At 36.7% G+C, this 19159-nt stretch overlaps 1 protein-coding gene across 1 annotated transcript in view; it reads right to left on the bottom strand.

The window, feature by feature from the left end:
- Window positions 1–19159, bottom strand: part of CFAP54 (cilia and flagella associated protein 54) — a 119170-nt gene that overhangs the window by 93121 nt on the left and 6890 nt on the right. Inside the window, exons 4-17 of the mRNA XM_053463661.1 lie at window positions 18170–18313; window positions 17636–17807; window positions 16992–17050; window positions 15618–15761; window positions 14005–14118; window positions 11852–11953; window positions 10945–11146; window positions 9905–10003; window positions 6756–6868; window positions 6210–6379; window positions 5631–5635; window positions 4650–4732; window positions 3014–3151; window positions 2374–2524 (exon numbers count right to left, since the gene is read on the bottom strand). Coding sequence (XP_053319636.1) covers window positions 2374–2524; window positions 3014–3151; window positions 4650–4732; window positions 5631–5635; window positions 6210–6379; window positions 6756–6868; window positions 9905–10003; window positions 10945–11146; window positions 11852–11953; window positions 14005–14118; window positions 15618–15761; window positions 16992–17050; window positions 17636–17807; window positions 18170–18313 — 1696 coding nt within the window. The remainder of the gene's footprint in view (window positions 1–2373; window positions 2525–3013; window positions 3152–4649; window positions 4733–5630; window positions 5636–6209; window positions 6380–6755; window positions 6869–9904; window positions 10004–10944; window positions 11147–11851; window positions 11954–14004; window positions 14119–15617; window positions 15762–16991; window positions 17051–17635; window positions 17808–18169; window positions 18314–19159) is intronic.

Here is a 19159-nt window from a genome sequence, read left to right as displayed (position 1 = left end):
TTCCCAGCACTAAAGAAGTTCCAAGGAGGTAGAGACCTGGAAACGCAGAAAAATAATAGAAAACAACCGAACAAACTGAACATATCTCACACTTCGTTAATAGGATTCTACAAAGGTGTGGTACTGCTGAGTTTAACCGGTTAAACTCAGGTGAGAAGATGTGGCCTATCATCTGGGTTTAATATTTAAAGCTGATGGTAAGTGTTTAGGGGAGTAGGGTTCAGTTCCCTATATACTATATATATCGGAGCTGTAGCATCCTCTCTGTCCCTGACAGCCATGAACTCAATGCAGACTCGAGGAGAGAGAGAGAGAGGAGAATCCCTAGCGCAAACAGAGTAATTCCTCCTCTGCTTCCCTTTTGACCTGATTAAAGGCCCATGGGTTTCCTGAATTGAATCACTTAAAATCAAGGGTCTATAATCACGGCCCTCTACGATAAGAACAATATCACAAAAATGTTATTGAACTCCTTTGTCAAAAATCACATAAAGAGTTTATAAATAATACAAAAACCTTAAGTGGTACAACCTATTTCATTTTGATGAATAATATCAAACACTGACTGCTGTGCCTATAAAAAATGGTGCCGCTTTTTGCACTTACAAAAGTGAGAGATTGATATTGTCTATTGATGTTGCGTAACCTGTTTACAGGTAGACCTTGAAGGGAAGGGGTTCTTTTTCGTTCTTTGAGCACCCAACCACACCTGTGAGTGCATGAGCCACTGACAGAATATGGAGTATAAATGGGCCAATGGGGTTTATTCACTAAATGGAAAGTTTTAGGGGCATTGTGTTTCAGCTTTTGACTTTACTATCGATTACGAGCTTGAGATTTCTCTAAAGTCTCCCCATACATTGAACTATATGTTATACAGGGATAGCTCAACCCTTCACACTAAAGAAACTTTATAGTGTTGGCCCATCCAAATAAATACTGAAGTGAGGGACACTGTCCTGTCACCTCTGCCTTAAGTGAATGCAACCCAAAGTAAACCCGACCTTCAAGGAAAAAAAAGCAAGAAGTTATATAATACTTATTATTTATTAATTATTACAGCATAAAAATACAACTTGTTGAACTTGTATCAACTTTTTCTTTAAAGCTGCTGTTCATAAGGTGCTTGTAAAATATTCCAGCAAAGATCTGAGGTGCTCAGTATAATGTGGCACAAAGGAAAAACATACATCCCTTTTCTTAATTACTGCACTTTTTTACTGAAAAAATTACTAAGGTAAATAAAGATACAAAGTGAACAGACAAGGTAAGAAGAAGAGCACGGTGGGAATTAAGAACGATAAGATATGAGGAGAAGCGGAGAGACAGAGGGGTTTTTGTTAAAAGTGTTTGAAAGTATTATAAGAAAATCTATGAATGCTTAAATGTTATATTTCTTTTAAAAGAAATAAAGAGAAAATAAAGAGAAACCTTTAAGCCAAAGGCGATATCAAGGCTCCAGACATATGCTTTCTTTTATCATGTTATTAGTACGCATTTTGTGATATGTTTCATGGTAGGTTTTTACTTTAGCTTCACATTGAGGTTGATGATGATACACATTGAGCTCAGTTTGGAATCATCTTGTACTTTAAGATGACTTCAATATTTCTGGAACTGAAAATATCATTTTTCTCAGTAAAAAAAATGCTACGTACTGAATGGCATTTAACGTTTTCTGTAAAGCCAGACCAGGAACAAAATCATCTAAAATCTATTTAAAACTTTTGTTTTAATAAAACACACATTAACCCTCAGTACACCAAGGGATGATGCCTAAAACATCTAAATTGGGAATTTTTTCTGTAAAATGTACATATGAATATATATAAGTTTCTTCTCTTTGATGTACATGTTTATATCTAACACAATCAATGGAACATATGATAAAGATTGGTCTAATGCCTATCCTCAAATACCATTAGTTTATTTATAGACATATTGTAGTTCAGAAGGCCATGAACTGACCAATATTTAGTAACGATTCCCTGACATATAACATACCGTACATCAGATTCAACGTTGTTTAACATTTTGGGTCATCAGGATTACCCATATGACAAAAAAAGAAACCTCTGGTAACATCTTGAAACAAATAAGATTTGTTTTGTGTTCAGAAGTCCAGATTGTTCTTCACTTACATCTTGGGTATACAGATAACCTTGCTTGAAGCCAACAGTTTTGAGACAATGACATATATGACACAAAACGCCATATGTCATACAAGGGATCTGTCATCTTCACTTACCAACCTGGCTCACTCACCAGCAGAAGTGAACCTATTCTGTCCACAGATCCATAATATGAAACAGATAAGGTTTTCTCGTGCATCCTCAGAGACATTAAGTTAAATAAGTAGAATGACGGCCTTACCTGACTTTGTTCCATATTTCAGGATTGATTCAGCTATGCCTTCGGCAATGCTTGACAATTTTAATGAAGCTTCTCCCATTATCACTGGATCTGTATCTATGATATTGCAGTACTGCATGACCTCGTAAAGGAGGCACAGGATATAAATCCACTAGAAATAAATAAAAACCGTAAATAAATGTGTTTATGACGCAATGCGTTACTCATTTAAAAGCTCAGTTTACTGCCATTTTCTGTTTATTAAGAACATGAGAACAGTTGAATACTTATTTTGTTTGTATAGGAACTCTGCATTATTTAGATCTTATTATCCACTGCTTTATTCTATATGCTCTTTGTTCATTAACACAAGTTATGTGGATAGATTGATGGCTAGATATAGATACATAAGATAGATAGACAGATAGATAGTGTATTAGAAAATAAAGCACTAGAGAATACATCTATAATGACAATGTTAAACAGATTTAAACTGAAGCCCTGCAAGCTGTGGTGAGACACAATGTTTTTGTAGCTGTTAAATTGTGAAGAATAATGGATTTCTAAACTATTTGTACCATCCCCATTCTTGTTTCTCCTTCTTTCCCTTTTCCTGTAAATAAAATAACCGTATACATTCATGTATACACAGGCAGCATACCTTCATACTTTGTTCACATTTAAGGATAAATTTGCCTCCATCAGCTGTGGCAGCAGTGATTCTCTGGACTCCGGTTTTGCATTTTTGCCACAGGAATAATATGACATCACTGACAATATCTCTGTCTGCTTGGACATCCTGAACATAAAACACAGAATAAGGATAGGATGGCACAGTAAGCAGTCCAAAATGATGGTATGAAATCGTAAAGTGTGCTATAAACACATTCTGGGAGAACCACACTTATTTAGTTATCTCCGCCAGCATTTTGCAATTCATTGCACTTGGCCTGTGGAGGAAAGGTCCAAGATACAGGTCTTTTATACTTCCTCTGTTCCTTTCCAAAGCTTTAGCACTGACAGAGTCACCTGCATCCCCTGGAAAGAAGATGCCTCTGTCTGCTTCCTCTAAGCAGCAATGGGTGCTAATTTTGGTATGCTTTGGCACTTTTTTTCAGGGGTGGTCTGGCCTGGGGAGCAGTATTCCCATTGGGATAAGATTAACACACATTGACTTTTCTCAAGTATAGGGGTCTATTACATTGGAGCATAAGTGAATCTCAGAGACCTCAAAAAAGTATTTTCAGGAGATATTATTTTTCTGTCTAGATACAGCAACTCGGATGAGAAGATTACTCCTTCCTTTGGTCTGTAAACTCTTTTGTACTTCTGAGTGACATTTATTACCTAGGCTGGCCATTACCTAGGTTAATGATCCACAACAACCAGTTATGTTAATTCTAGATATTTAGACCCGTACATTGCAATTCTTTCATTACATGTTACGCATTACATCAAAAACACAAATGCACCAGTTTTTTAAAGACTAAAGTGATCATTAGTGATAACAGACACTCTTGACTTCTTGGAGAAAGCAAAAGTTAACTTTTAGTTGACTTTTGACTGATGATTATTTCTCTTTCCTTAATTTCTCTCTGCCACTCTATCGCTTTTAAAGCTTTCATTCTAAACTAACTCACTGCTCATTCATTTATCTAAGTACTGCAACTTCTTGAAGCTTTCTTGCTTAAATGAACCGTTTTCATATATTCCTTCGGTTTTACAATACAGATTCATTTTAAAAGATATTCTTTTATGAATCTTGTATATGAAATGTAATGTAGCAGCTCACAAGAAGTACTAGAAATTAAGTATTTTGGATATACGTTCGGATAAACCGAGGGTACAAAAGCATGTATTGGCTGAAGGTAAAAGTACCACTTAAGAACAAAAATAACTTTTATTCTTTTGTATTTAGTATTTTACCTTGATTTTTATGCTAATGCCTCAGAGAATGGAGATTGGTTAATTAAAGAAACCTGATAAGAGTGTGCTGTCACTATAATTAGAAAGGGGATATTTAATATCACGGTGCTGAGTTTCAATCAGTCTTAACCATTATTTACATAAAGCTGGCCATATCCACCTGGTATTGTTTGCACATTCACTAGCATGAAGTTAATGTCAAATTTGGCTTAAGACAAAGATTTTACAGGCACCATTTAAAAAAAAGTGTAGGAATGACACTTTTCAATGTTTGGTAGTACTGTTCCTGACTCAGTGTTGCTTACATAATACAAATCTTTCTGTCTGACCAACAATATCCATGCGTTTACAAAAAACTTGGATTTTCATACCTGCATAGAATTGCAAACACAGGAAAACAGAGTTTCTGCTAAGTTTATGTGTTCATCCAAAAGCCTGTCTCCCACTGATTCACCTGGCATAGAAACAGAAACAAAGTGCTGGTCAAATAGGAGAAGTAAGAAATAAAGAAAATTCTTACGCCAAGATGCAGTGCCAGAGAAACAAAATGCATATTTTAACATTTGGGGTTTTCCCACTTAATGCAAAGAAACTTTAATCAGTTTGACTGAGAGTACATGCTATACTTTAATGAGGCATCCTCGCCTCCTCGCTCCTGACTTTTGCCGTAAAAGAGCTGATTGACTGTCTCAGGTGTAAAAGAATTTGATTTTTCAAATGGTTAAAAGTGCAAAGTTCAAAATGCAGTGGAAAATATGCTTTGATATATGAACTTTAAGATTTTCCAAAAGCCTTTCAAATTGGTATAAGAGATCATCTTGGAAAATAAAAAGAATCACAGGAATATATTAGGCAAAATATACCGCAAGCCAAAACCAGAAAATGTTTCAGTGTCTTCTTTTGTAAGAGTGCCATCTGGGGGAAATTCATTGCTACAGATTTCTAACGCAAAAAAACATGAAATAATGTTACGCTATGGTAAGAACGGCCTGCATCCCTGAGCAATGTATTATTGGTTTTGTAATTGTATAGGTAATGGAAGTGGCTCTACTTAATAGTTTTACACAAAGGAGAGCTCCTGTCAGGCCCCATAAAATATAGAAGAATAGAATATGGCGCTTAGAAATACTATAGATTAGGAAGTCTGCTCTATGTGATGTGTGTCTATTTCAATTGTGGGAAACATTGTCTTAATACAAAAAAGCTATTCATTTCAACTGGAATCATTATTATTATCACTGTGAGTGTAAATCCCCATATCAGTGCCATAGGGCAACAAATAGAATTCTAAACAATGATGGCAGGCTGGCTATTTTCCTATAACAAAATATACCAGGTTAACACAGCACTACCATGGCTTAGGCTCCCAATTTCCCCTATGCCCCATGCACACAAACCTGGTTGTCTGTAAGATGAGCGAGTGTGTCACCTTCACATGACACAGGTGAAAATCTAGCTCTGGTTGGTGCATCTGCAAGTTGGCATTAAGTAACTTGCCATGAATGCTCCAGGTTATTGAACATGGAGGTAAGAGACCCTACTAGACAACAAGACTAGACTAGACAATATGGAGATACTGCTATACATTTGTCACATCTTCTGAAATCAACCTTCACTGTGAAAACGCTCATGGTTGGTACTGCAGATTTACGCTCCATTATATGCTCTGGACATCAGACGGACAGTGTGTCATGCGGCATTTAAGCTGCAGACAGTAAAGAATAGGAAGAACTAATCGGAATCTTCATAATAGCCATCCTTAAAAAGAATGTTAGCATAGACAAGCAGCAGCTTGCACTACAGAGCTTTTAAAGGTGATAGGTAGTAAAAATGACAAGCTACATGGGAATCAGTCAACTTGAAACATAGCATTACTCTGTTTATTTTACTTATATACAGAATAGCTCATAATGTATAGGTGAAAAAGAAACCTACGTTTAAGTCCAACAATACCCAAAGAGCTGGATATTTCCTCCAATCTCAGATCCTTTTCATGTATATAGATGCCGTGTTTATGCCTTTTTGCTGATAACAATGGTTCTGCTGCTATGAGAATTTTAAGATCCAGTTCTTCTTTCTTGCATTTTGAGCTATCTTGGGCCTAAAATAGAAAATACAAATAAAAATTACTTTAACATCTCTGACAGGAGCTCTTGGAGCTATTGGACATACTTTTATGTTCAGAGGTACTGATCCACATAGACACCACATTAATAATTATGAAAAGGTACTGTCATTTTATCCTTTCCTTAAACAGCTTTAATCACATAATAACAACTCAGAAGCTTTTAGCCCATCGGTGTTACACAGGCCACATGTCACAAAGCATTACTAAGGGAAAGATGAAATGGACAACATTCTCGTGTTCCTTCGATGGTACTATGAAAAGCCCTTTCTAAAGCAGTATATTTACTTAAAAGTAAAAAAGGTTCTGTTGAAAGGCTTGCGCCGTACGATATTCCACCTGGTTTGATTACCTGTAGAAAGGTATAGATTGGTGCGATAATAGAGTCAAATGCATCCCAATGCTCATAGCTAAAAGCCAGCTTGGCAAACTTCACCACAGCTTCTGCAGAAACCGCGTCGTCTCCTAAATTCAGACACAGAAAGGAAAATAGCTGAAACATCATATATTTCCAAATCCATGCACTCAACAGACATTCGCAATAAAGCCGCGTTTTAATTGCACTCGGTTTTCATATGTCAAAGCACTTCTGTTTGTGGCGGCGGGGGATATGCTAAACTAGTTTGAGACAATTCAATTTTGCCTTTGGTTGTTTCTGGTGCCTTGTGAATTTCCAGAATGTCTCTTCTTGCACATTTGTTTTTGAATGATTCATTTCTTTTTTACTGCAGTTCATTTATCTTGCCATATGACATTAAATCATCAATTATGCTGCATGCTACTTTCTGTCCTTTGTCTATTCTTCTGGTTAGACACGCAGATAATGTATGAACGAAATGCAGGCACGAACTTGGACAAATGCAGTGCAGATGCATCACAACAGATATTAATGTATCCAGCTACCAGGCTTAAGTTCGTCTCTGATTGGTTGGTTCATGCATCTCGCATTTCTGTACATGTAAACGTTCAGTGGCAACCAGAGAGCATTTACAATGGACACCAAGTCATCTGTTAGGTAATGGTAAAAAATGGTGGCTTCTATGAAAAATTTAAATTTAGCTTTCCAGTTTTGATATAGTTATTGAAATGGAAGTTGTTATTCTTCCCAGTATAAAAACCACAATGTCTAGGAGAAAGTCTCCTTCTTACTAATATTAGTACAGTAGTTTGCAAAGCAGCCTAGTTTGTCAGTGACATTAGTCACCTGCAAGATGTCTCTCAACTTTGTGCTTTCATTACACAAAAGGCTACTAAAATACTAAGCCTTTCCCTTGGGATAGACTATTGAAACTCCCTACTAACTGGCTTTCTGTCTGCGGCCTTTCACCACCCAATACATTATGGACAACTCTGCCGGACGCCTTCTCTTATCCTATCTGTCGTTGTCTCCTACCGCACTCTGCCGGTCCCTCTACTGGCTCCCAGTCCCCTCCAAAGTTAAACTCTTGACCCTTAACTACAGAGCTCTTAACAACAAAGTGACCACCATATCTCTGCTCTTATCTCCAAGTACTTCCCTAACCACCTCTTTGCTCTTCCCACTTGACTTGAATCTTTTTTTGGCTGTTATCTCCTCTTCCTACTTGTGTATCCAGGATTTTATCCATGCTTGCTAAAATCATGTCTATTCAGTTTTCTGCACCTTTGAGATCTATATGTCTCTGGCTTCTCCACATCACGCTTACTACAATCAAAACATCCTGGCTCCAGCGTTGGCTCTCCATCTGTCTCATTATTACCCAAATCCACAAACAAATTGTAAGCTCCCAAGAGCAGGGTCCTCTTCTCTTTCTGTACCAGTAGTTCAGCAATCCTATTGTCCATTTTGTATATTGTTTTTGTCATTGTTAATTTTCACACAACCGAATATGCTAGCACTGTATAAATGAATGTAATATTTTGAACCCAGCCACAAGGGAGATATACTTGAGGAGAGCGCATAACCAGTACTGCTGTCTGACTAAAAGGCTACTCAGCGTTTAGCTAGAGGGTCACCACACATTACAATACATGGTCATCATCCTTTTTGTACTTTTAAGAGTGAAATTCTACATATAAAGCGTTAATAAATGCCACTCTATCTGCAGGTAGCTCATATTCATTCATTTACAAAATGCTTCCAGTCTTAATTCCGCCTTTTGGAGCAAGCCTTAACACTATGCAATTTAACAGCTGTAATTGCAGAAGTGGCTTTGACGGTCTTACATTATCCCGGGTCCGACGCCTCAACGTGCTGAAGAATACAAAATGCTATTCATCTATAAAGCAAAGCCACCTGTTTGTATGGGTGGAAAGACCACAAAAAAATGAATAAAAATAGCCCCCTAATGGGTAGAATATATGGTTAGTTATTTGGTAGAGTAGATTTTTTAGGTTACAATTGTGCTTAATACAGTGATAATATCCAAGAGAAAAAAACGTTTTGTTTGTTCTTTTTAGCTCCATTAAATCTGTTTTGAGGAGGTTTAATGCACTTAAATTTCCAAACGTTAATTTTCTTTCATCTTTTACCATTCATTAAATTAAGAGCGAGTTATCTTGTCAAATAAGAAGTATGCTTAATAAATCAAATTCTCCCATGTTATGCTTTATTAAACACCACACATCCTTCATTTTAACACATTTCTGAAGATATAGTGACTCAGTTGACATTATATTTATGAATTATGCCATGCCTATCCCCAGACTGGTATTTAATGCTGTCACTGCCTTTTTTTCTTTATATTTTATAAACAAAGAGCTACTGTTCTGTTTTCTAAGCAGAAGCGTTCCAAAAATTGTACTTGGGCTTGATTTAGTATGTCTATAGTTTACAAATACTATAGACAGCATTTTCCATTAGTGTCGCTGCCACGGTGTACCAATATATTAAACCAAGTACTTGTTTTTTTATTAATAATCTGTTATGAGCATACTACAAATCAGTAATCTCAGTAGGCTACTCAACACTTCATTACAACACATCACATTTTATTTATAGAGTGCCAGCAGATTACTTAGATTTGTTTCAATGGCAGGGGGAGTAAAAATTAACAAATTGAGAATAACATTAAAACACGTTAAGACACACTAGTAAATAAGGAGAAGAGGGCATTGCCCTTGTGTTCTTCTAATCTATTATTACATTTATTTTTCTTCTATTCAACTGCAACATTATATACCTAAGGAGTCATGGTATGACAACGCCTAAGAATGATCATTTCAGAGAAATAGCATCTTTACCCAACCAATTTAGAGATGAAACTCACTAGGATGGCATACAATATCAGACTTTGGCAAATGGGGTTATAGTGAATTTACCCCTCTGTGTTATAATGTGTAATTGACCAGGGCTTGGCAAATTCAATAAGCAAAGGAGCCATGGTTCCTAACTGGCGTAAGTATTTTACATAGAAGTCTATAAACATACAGTATTGGCATTTAAGAAAATCTGTCTGGTTCTTCACCCGACACAAGTCTATGAACCACTGCAGTAGAATGATGGTAAGAAATACATATTACCTTTTACTGCGAGCTCAAGAAGAGACATCTGTTTGAGCAATTTACAAAGCTCAGTCTGGCAATTACCATGAGAGCTACGATCTGCTTTGTTGCCTCCACCTGTTAAAAACAATTTAGAAGACAAAGAAGAAAAATAATCGGTCAATTAGCACATTTTGTGTGTATTGGCTACAACCGGAGTGATATTGTAGTTTTGGAAGCTTAAAGAACAGGTTGGAGGTAAAAAAAAAAACAGGCGATTTTACATTATAGTGTAGTGACCTGCATTAATTGTTTTTGCTGGTTGGTGGTAGATATGTGGACTAATCAGACATTTTATTTACGGTATTACTATAATCGTTTAATCACATAAAAAGAAAAACAGTTAATAAAGCTTTTTTCAGGGAACAATTAAAAATTCTCAAAAATTTGAATGAATTCTTAACTAACCTAAACTAACAGTGTTAGGAATGATGTTTCTAATGCTGCGTTTAGTTATAAAAGTGTTTAATTCAGCAAAATGATTGGAATGGCACCTTTAAGATTCAATTGGGCTCTAAGCAAGGTACCCAATTAGGGCCTGTTCTTGCAGTTTTTCAGGGGATGGAGAGTCATGGTAGATATGAATAGTGACATAGGACCCCAAACCCTATTATTAAGAGGTGTGAGTAGAACTTTTAGTGGTTATTGATCAGTTTTTGTGTTTAAATGGTTTAGTGAGTTCAGCCCTGAAGTCAGTGCCAGGGACTGCGGTTGCGCAGAAAACCATTTATATGTTTCTCTCTATATCTGGCACTAATGACCGACTAGGTCCAGTAAATGAGCACTTGATGTCAGAAGGCAGCTGGACAAACGGTTACAGAGCTATTTAAGCTGCTCCCCTGTTACCTGTTACCTACGTGCGGGCTAATTTTGTGAATGTAGTAATTATGAAACACTATAAAGATTTTTAATAATATGCAAGTAATCCTTCTTATAATCAAAATGGTAACTTAAATAAATATTCTATTTTTTGCAGATTTTTTTTTGTGCCAGTCAAGTGTTAATATTCGAAGGTTTACCTGATAGTATATCAGTTCCTGCAAAAAATAGCTCTGCAATCACATCGTGTATCTCTGGCTCATCTGGTACGGGAGGACCACCCTGTAACACTCGCCTGTTACTTTGAGATAGGGCTTCCAGGATGGCGAGAAATTGCGCGGCGGCACCGCCAGCAAACATCTCCACCAGGAGTTTCTCAGTGTTAGTACGTGGCCATGGAAACTGAAAGAAAGAGAGCGTGCAAAGTTTTATTATTCCGACAAATTGCCTCATTAACTTGCATTGCTTACAAACACGCTGATGTGAAGGAAATATTTTGTGGGGAACACAATCTGCGTTTCTGTAGCTTCGGCTTTCTGGCAAATAATTCAGCCAGCCAGACAAAATGATGATTAATTTGTGGTTAATATGCAATAATCTAACTGAAGGAGACTTTGCACTTGTAGACAACATGCTTTATGAAAATGAGATTCACATTTGGATTCTTCAGGCGCCAGCGTCTCAAATGGTTATTAGGATGTTGCTTACAGAAATGCAAACGGTAATGGAATATGAGAAATAACAATTTAAAACGTGTTTTCAATTTACAGAACTCATTTTTATCCTGCTGTTTTATTATATATATATATATATATATATATATATATAATTCATGAGAAGCATTAGTCTATTTGAAATTATTATGGGATTTATCCACTAAACAGTTGACATTTTATCTTAACACATAACTATACATTATAAAAGCCCAGCCATGGTCAGTTTCTCCACGTCGCTCAGTTGACCCCCCAATTAGGAATAGGTTATGTGGTAAGAGGAGACTTCTCATGTTACTGCAATTAATCCATAACCCTCTTTAGCGAATACAGCCCAATAAATATTGAACAATCATAATGAGCGACTATAAACCAGAACCGCATACAGACAAACCTTTTCTATATCCTTCAAATTACTCTTTTGTTTTGGTCGGAGAATGCCTTTTGGTTTTCTTCTGGATTCAAAAACTGCCCTTTTGAAGATCATAACAGCCATCTAATGAAACATAATGGATGTTAGTGAGATTGGGGAATTCTCAGACTGTTCTAATAACATCTGGAACCAGGCTGCAATTCCAACGTGACCTGCAGCTATTTACAAATGAGGCACACACTAAACTTTTTAAAACAGTTTGTTGAGTTTAATAATCCCAACCAAAGCAAGAACGATCCTGTATCCTAAGTGTGAATTTATGGGGTGTTATTAAACAAGGAGTACATATTTTTACAACAGTAAAACATACAAACCTTTTTGTAAGATTCACTCTATCATATGCAATACATTTAAATTAAGTATTTACCACATAAAAAGGTCTCATGAACATTGAACGAAACCCAATAACCACATGATCAGCTGTTTATAATGAATCCTTGGAAGTCATAGCTGTTAAACTGCTTTTTACTGGGTTTTTTTAATAACATTTACTAGGAACTCAATGATAAAGAATCCTTCTTTATCATTAAAAAGGGGGCAGAAAAGCCTCTTTAACTGGTTGGATCACAGCTCTTCAGAGTTTTATTCCAGAATGTCCATAAATATGAGTTTCTGAGTTCGGATGCTGATCATAGCTGCAAATGTGTAAAGGTCACACAATCTGAAGCTTATTCAAAGTCATCACACATTTAATGATGTTTGAACGTGTCCACTGTTCATTTCCTACTCAATATGTCACAGTGGAAACATGATTAACCACATTAAAGGAGCCTTTCTTTTCTGGATGTTGGGTTATCCAGAAGGACCTGTGTTAAAACCATTGAATGTGAATATTCTGCAGCCTGTGCCGATTTTGTTCACTGGACACCTAACTCTGTCTGTGTTACATATTCACATGGTTAACACGGTTGAAAAAAAGCAAATAAGTTCCACTATGCTAAATGTTACTCATATTTGAAGTGTTTCATACAAATATTCATTCTTTTTCCCCTCCTTTGTACTTGTGCTGCTTGGCACTATATGGAGTTACTCCTACGGGTTTATCAAGTGATGACTCCTTCAAGGTGACCCAATTTAACTTGTAATAATGGGTTATCATATCAGGTAATTTAAAAGAATTTATGCAATGATACATAATTGGTAACACACCTTTCCTAAAATGAGAACAATTTCAAGAAGTTGCAGTTATAAAGTACTACATAAGTACAATGGACTGATAAGTTTACTAAATACAATATTTCTCAGCTTATACAAGCATGGAAAGTTGATAATTTTTAGAGCTCATCTTTCAAAAAAAAAAATATATAAAAAATATATATATTTATCAGATTTAATACGTTTCACATTTAATATGTTTCATTTTGGGAATTTTAGGGCTTATCTTTTAAATAAACATGTAGTATTGTGGCATCCATGTACGATGATCTCTCTCCAAAGTGTTGAATGGTTAAATAACATGCACAAGAAACTGCTTTCTCTTTGTGTACCAACATGCACTAAAAATGAAAAACTGCATGTTCCTAACAGGACAGAGAAAATGGAACGCAAAATATGGCCATGTTTCAAAGACACAACAGAAAACATTATCTTATGTTTTTGCGTTCCTAGTTTTCTCATTTGTCAGATATTAACCGATTGCTACAAAATGAATTGTCTATCACGAGACGATGGGATAGATGGTATGTTCTTGTTGCCATCTGATTATTGTATGGGCTGTTATATTCTGTTTGCTAGGAGCCATATGTAGCTGTATGTCTAGCTTATGTCCCAGTGTGACTATAAATATCTTGAATCCTGTCTTGTACATGAAGAGTAGGAGAAGCACTGACGGAAGAGGGAGATGTGCCAGAAACATCCAAATAAATCAAGCAATTCATTTAATAAAAATAGTGCATGATTCAAGTTAGCCAGTCAAATACTAAAGGGTAATGCAAGAAATGATTACTGTACGGAAAAGGTACTACATACTTAGAACAGACAGATGAAGTAGAACATGCAAAGGTAGAAACAGTATCCGGGGAAAGCTTGGGGAAAAAACTATTCCGAAAAAAATTATATGGGCCAGGTGGTTCTTTTTTTGCTGTACAGTAACTATCGCTTTGACCTTTATTTACCTTGGTTGTAGCTTCTTTGAAAGCATTTTTGCACTCTTCGGAATATGAGGAATCACTCATATTTTCAAGCTGATTAAGGTCATTGATCTTAACAAGAGCGCGTCGGGCAAACACCTAAGGAAAAAAGGCAAAAAGCAAACATGTGACATCCCAATCGTACCCTAAATAATAATGGGAACAAGAGAAAGCCACTCAAAGGAACATTTTTAAGTGTGGTTTTTTTTCCGCATCTTGGCTCCCATGTTTACCCAGGTACAAAAGGAACAACTATCTCAACTCCCAAGTATCCGTGTTTAGGAAGGACCCAAATCCTTCTATGATAGCCTTCTTTTCTAGGCGCTGTAATGTTTGCTGGGTATGAGTGCATTACTAAAGCCCCACATGTTACAATAGAAGTAGTTGGTGGGGGGGGCAAATGCATCAGTGGGATTTTGCAGAATCTCTCCATGCGTTAACAAGGGAGGGGGGAAAGATAATGTAAGAGTGCACTAGGCTATCAAATGCATTAAAGGGTTTATTAACATCGCATTGTTTGTTTTTCTTAAGAAGGAAACCTGCCTAATGTTCTTAGAGCAAGAAGGTTGTTTTGCAATCTGCTAGCAAACATTGTGCAATCACACCTGTACTTGAGAACTTGTTAGATGCAGTCTTTAAATGTGTTTTACTGCTACTTGTCATGGCAGTAAATTAACTTAACTTGGGATAAAGATATGTAATGTAAACACTCGATGAAGGACAAGTAAAATCCACACCTAAACAGGAAGGTGTTTGTGTAAAAACAGCAGCTGTCAATATTTGATTGATCCAAAAATGGAATATACGCCTATTGTAAATAAAGCATGACTTCTAACAGATAAATACACAGCATAGCGAAGGATGTTGCAGATTATGGAGAAAAACATTATTGGCACAAATAATCTGCTGAACGCACACTAGGGGGAGCCATTGAGTTATGTTTGCGTGCTTAACACACATGGTATCACCGCCAGTGAAGTAAACTGTTGGGACAGGTCAGCAGCACACAGGTCATTTTATCCACATCTTCACAACCATCTTTAAAAATCTGGACACGTTTAATGAGGACTCTGAGGGTCTCTGCCAATGGTTAGGACACAAATGCGTATGATCTCGATCTTCAGGCTGGTGAAGGGATGTGACAGGTGTGCTGTAATGACTATGGTACACCTCAGTCACAGGTTTTAACCAACTCTTTTGAAAACTCTTTGTATCAACTTAATTCCGCCATGATTCATGGGCAAGGCTAGGCAAACACACACAGTGTTCGTGACAAGGCTTGATGTCCATGGGGCTTTTCGTCATATATCCATCACTAGACTTGTAGGTGCCTACCCCTTTTTTAAGTGAAGCATCAGGGTACTGAAAAAAAGTTTCAGAAAGAGCCCAGTATGGTTTTGGCTTGCCCTGTTGTCACTGACTTGATGCACAAGGCTCTGGCAGGGAATGTCTAGGTGACAATAAGTACTACATGTGGTAAAGGAAAGCAACAAAGCAGCTTTCTGCCTGCAGAGTATGCATAAGTATAGTGAAGGATTCATAGGTGGAAATCTGATTGAACATCATGTTTTTGTTGATGCCATGGCAAACCAGCTTACCTCTCCATGGACACCTGCTTGGCAATCAAAGTAGCACTGACAGACCGCTGTGTACAGGGTTGCTCTCCATGTCAGATAATGGACGGAAAGAAGTGGAACAGATGACTCCATGCATACACTAGCCCACAAAAGGAACTCAAGAGCCTGGAAAAAAAGAATGATTCATTTTGATAAAGCATTATCTCTTGGGTGACATTTATGGACACACAACGTGTGCGAGTCTGCTTATAAGCATAATAATAACTGCTGTTGTGTTATATAAGCCTCACACAACTGTGACATTTATAATTCTGTATGCATACCGTACATAGATAACAATGTGTACTAACTACATAAATCAGGATAGATAACATTTTATTACACCTGCAAAGCCCCTGGCAGCCACTAGAGGTCAATGTTCGCACATAACTTTAATGACTGATTAAAGTTCAGTTCTTCTCAGTTTTTCTTTTATTTTAATCTTTTGGAAGGTTTTTTAAACTTTGACTTTTCCCAAAATAGCCATAACTATTTGTCAATTATACTGCCAGAAAATGTCAGTCCTATTATTACCCAATAGTATTGCTGCTTGGGAGAGAAGGTGAAAATAGTCAAAACAGTTGTATAATCCCCAGCGCTTTACTACAAATGTGTACAAATATTTGCTTTAAAAGTGCTTAAAAGTTAAGAGGGTTTTAATAAACAATGCTGACATGTTGCCAAAAGCCGTGTAGTTCATAAGATGAGTTCATGATCCACGATCCAGTTTAAATAAATGTGGACTATAACTGATGTTAAGACCGAACTGCTATTTACCAAGTGACCTAACCCGAGTTAAATGTTGGGTACCTAAATGTGTTACCTAAAGTTCACTGACTAAATTGCATTGTTAGGATACAGGATTAATATGTATTGGCTAAATTTACTATAAAGATAAAAAGCAAGGAACTTTTTATCGTTACTTTAAAGCTGGTGAAAAGACAATATGTGAGTTTGCTGACCTTTCGCCAGCCTGTATCTGGAGGAACATTCATTGCAGCATGTTATGTGAGACACAAGTGTCAAAGTCCAACAGCTACAGCAAACAAGTAGCAAAATAAAATCACGCTCACAAATAAGTTATAAGAGTTTTATTTGCCAATAAAGGGCAATTGGGTATGTACAACTTGATCTGCGCCTCCCTACTTTTTTGAATTTATATTTCATACAATTTTTCCTTTATCAATAAACAATCTGTAGACTGTAAGCTCATTTGAGAAGGGCCCTCCTCACCTGTTGTTATATACTACTTGTTATGTCCTGTTTACCAATTGTACAGCGCAACAGAGTATGATGGCACTATATAAAACAATTGCTTTCAATAATAATAATGATTGATTTAACATTTTAAATTACCTTGGCTGAATGTCCACGAACCATTAAATGCCTGCATATGGTATATATATGAAGTGTGCCTAAAAATAAAAAAAGAACCACAACTGAAAAGCATGTTTTAATTTGACTGTGGACAAAAGAAGAGGGGATTCAATTCAAGGTACACATGCAAAAAATGTAATGCCAATTGTTCCTATGAATTACATTTACAAACTGCAAAATAAAGGAGCTTTCACCTTCTGCTCACAATTATGCTCCCTCGTGTCCTCAAATGAAGCCTTGTATACCCTCCATGTAGAAGGGAGATATTTTACAGCTCTCTGGGTCAGTCAGGGAAGATCAAAGGATCTCCCCAACCACCCCATGATCCCTACTGCCCGTAAAAGCAGGGAAATGAGGGAGATACCTGGGATAGCAAGATACTGCCATGAAAACTGGGACTGTTGGGAGGTATGGCATTGTGGCATTGCTCATCAGAGCATGGGAAGGGCTCCTTCTTTCAGCTCCCAAAACTTAACCCCAAGGACCAGGTTTCTAAAGGTGCTAATCATTTACAAGTAAAATCATTTCAGTAAAATTATGCCCATAATAATAATAATATAGATAAATATAGGTAGATAAAAAAACATATTCAGTTTTAATGGGACATCCGCTGTGCCGCTTACCATTGAAAATCAACCAACACAAATGTTCCTGGGGCAGGACTACCTGCATGACGAGCTGTAGAAAAGATAGTATACTGAGACATTTCTTCACCGATTCTTCGTTTTGGAGATTTGGGTCACTTGTCTTTACCAACTGGTACATGCAGATGCATCGTCCTTGCAAGGCGTGGAACTAAGAGTGTTCAAAATAAAATTAAAGAACAAGTGAAATTTAATTTCTCAACACAATATAATTAATCCGGCTCTTACTAACTTTTATGTCCTTGTATATTCTGCTTCACCAAAAAGAAAAAATCCAGCTCATTTTTAAAGGCATCAGTTGAATTTGGCAACATAACCTCTATAGGCAGCGAATTTCATATATTTATTTTTCTTACACTACAGAACCCTTTTCACTGCTTTAGTTAGGAGCTCCTTTTCTTGGGAGCTTTTTTTCTACTTTTACCTATTCTGACATTCTAGATACTACATTTCATCATTATGCAATGACAACTACTAGTAAAAGTAAAATTAAAAGTAAACTTCTCAATATACCGTCAGGCCTGCTCTTTTATCATCCGTTCCGTTGGGGAAAAATGTAGTTTGAAATTGTTTCACATCTGTGACATTGTCAATATCTGTTGAACAAAACTGTTCGAGGTATCTTCCATAGCACTGATAAAGGGCCAATCTGTATTCCTAAAAAAATAACCAAAAAGTGCAACGCAAACATTTTATATGTCACCTTAGCATAGTTTATGTCAATTATGCATAATACTCTCTTTTCATTTCAAAATAATTTACATTCATTCACTCATTGAATTGTTACATACATACATTTTATTTATAAACACATACTGTATGTTAAGTTTAGGTTAAATAATATAATGCCTTTAAGGACGAACACATATTAACCCCCTCCATGATAATGATAACAATGAAATACATTGGTATAAAGATTGACTACTTGGAAGATTATTTATACAGAGCAATTCTGGTCCACTATTTGAAAATCACATCTCAGCAAATCAACTTATGGGCTTATCTGGGGGGGGGGGCAATGAGGCAATTGTGTGCATGGGTTTTAGTGTGTCTGGTAGTATTAGTGTAAATATCTGGTTGTGTTAATGCTTGGATGTGTATGTTAGTCTGAGCATGTTAATGTGAGTGTCTGGGTGTGCTTGTGTTGCTGTGTGTTAGTGTGAATCTCTTTTTGTGTTAGTGTCTGAGTACATTAGTGTGTGTCAGTATGTGTGCATGTGTGTTATTGTGAGTGTCTGCACATGTGTATGTAAATGGGAGTGTCCAGGTGGGTGTGTTAGTTTGAGTGGCCCTCCCGAGGCCAGGCTCTGGATCCGCCCCTGAATCAAATGCTACTGCTGATTGGGCCATCTGTTTGGTTGGTAGGATGATAAGACCTCTTTACTAGTTTGTTCCAAAATTCCTTTAAAACCCCCTGACTCAATTAAAAATAGCAGCCTACAGTATATCCAGGCCCTTAATGTTGCTTGACTCCAAAGCTTAGTACTGCTACACCAGTGCCAA

Source organism: Spea bombifrons, chromosome 4 (genome assembly GCF_027358695.1).
Source record: "Spea bombifrons isolate aSpeBom1 chromosome 4, aSpeBom1.2.pri, whole genome shotgun sequence".
Lineage (NCBI taxonomy): Eukaryota > Metazoa > Chordata > Amphibia > Anura > Pelobatidae > Spea > Spea bombifrons.
The sequence above is the reverse complement of the archived record's forward strand: the minus strand, read 5'-3'. Positions and strand labels throughout refer to the sequence as shown.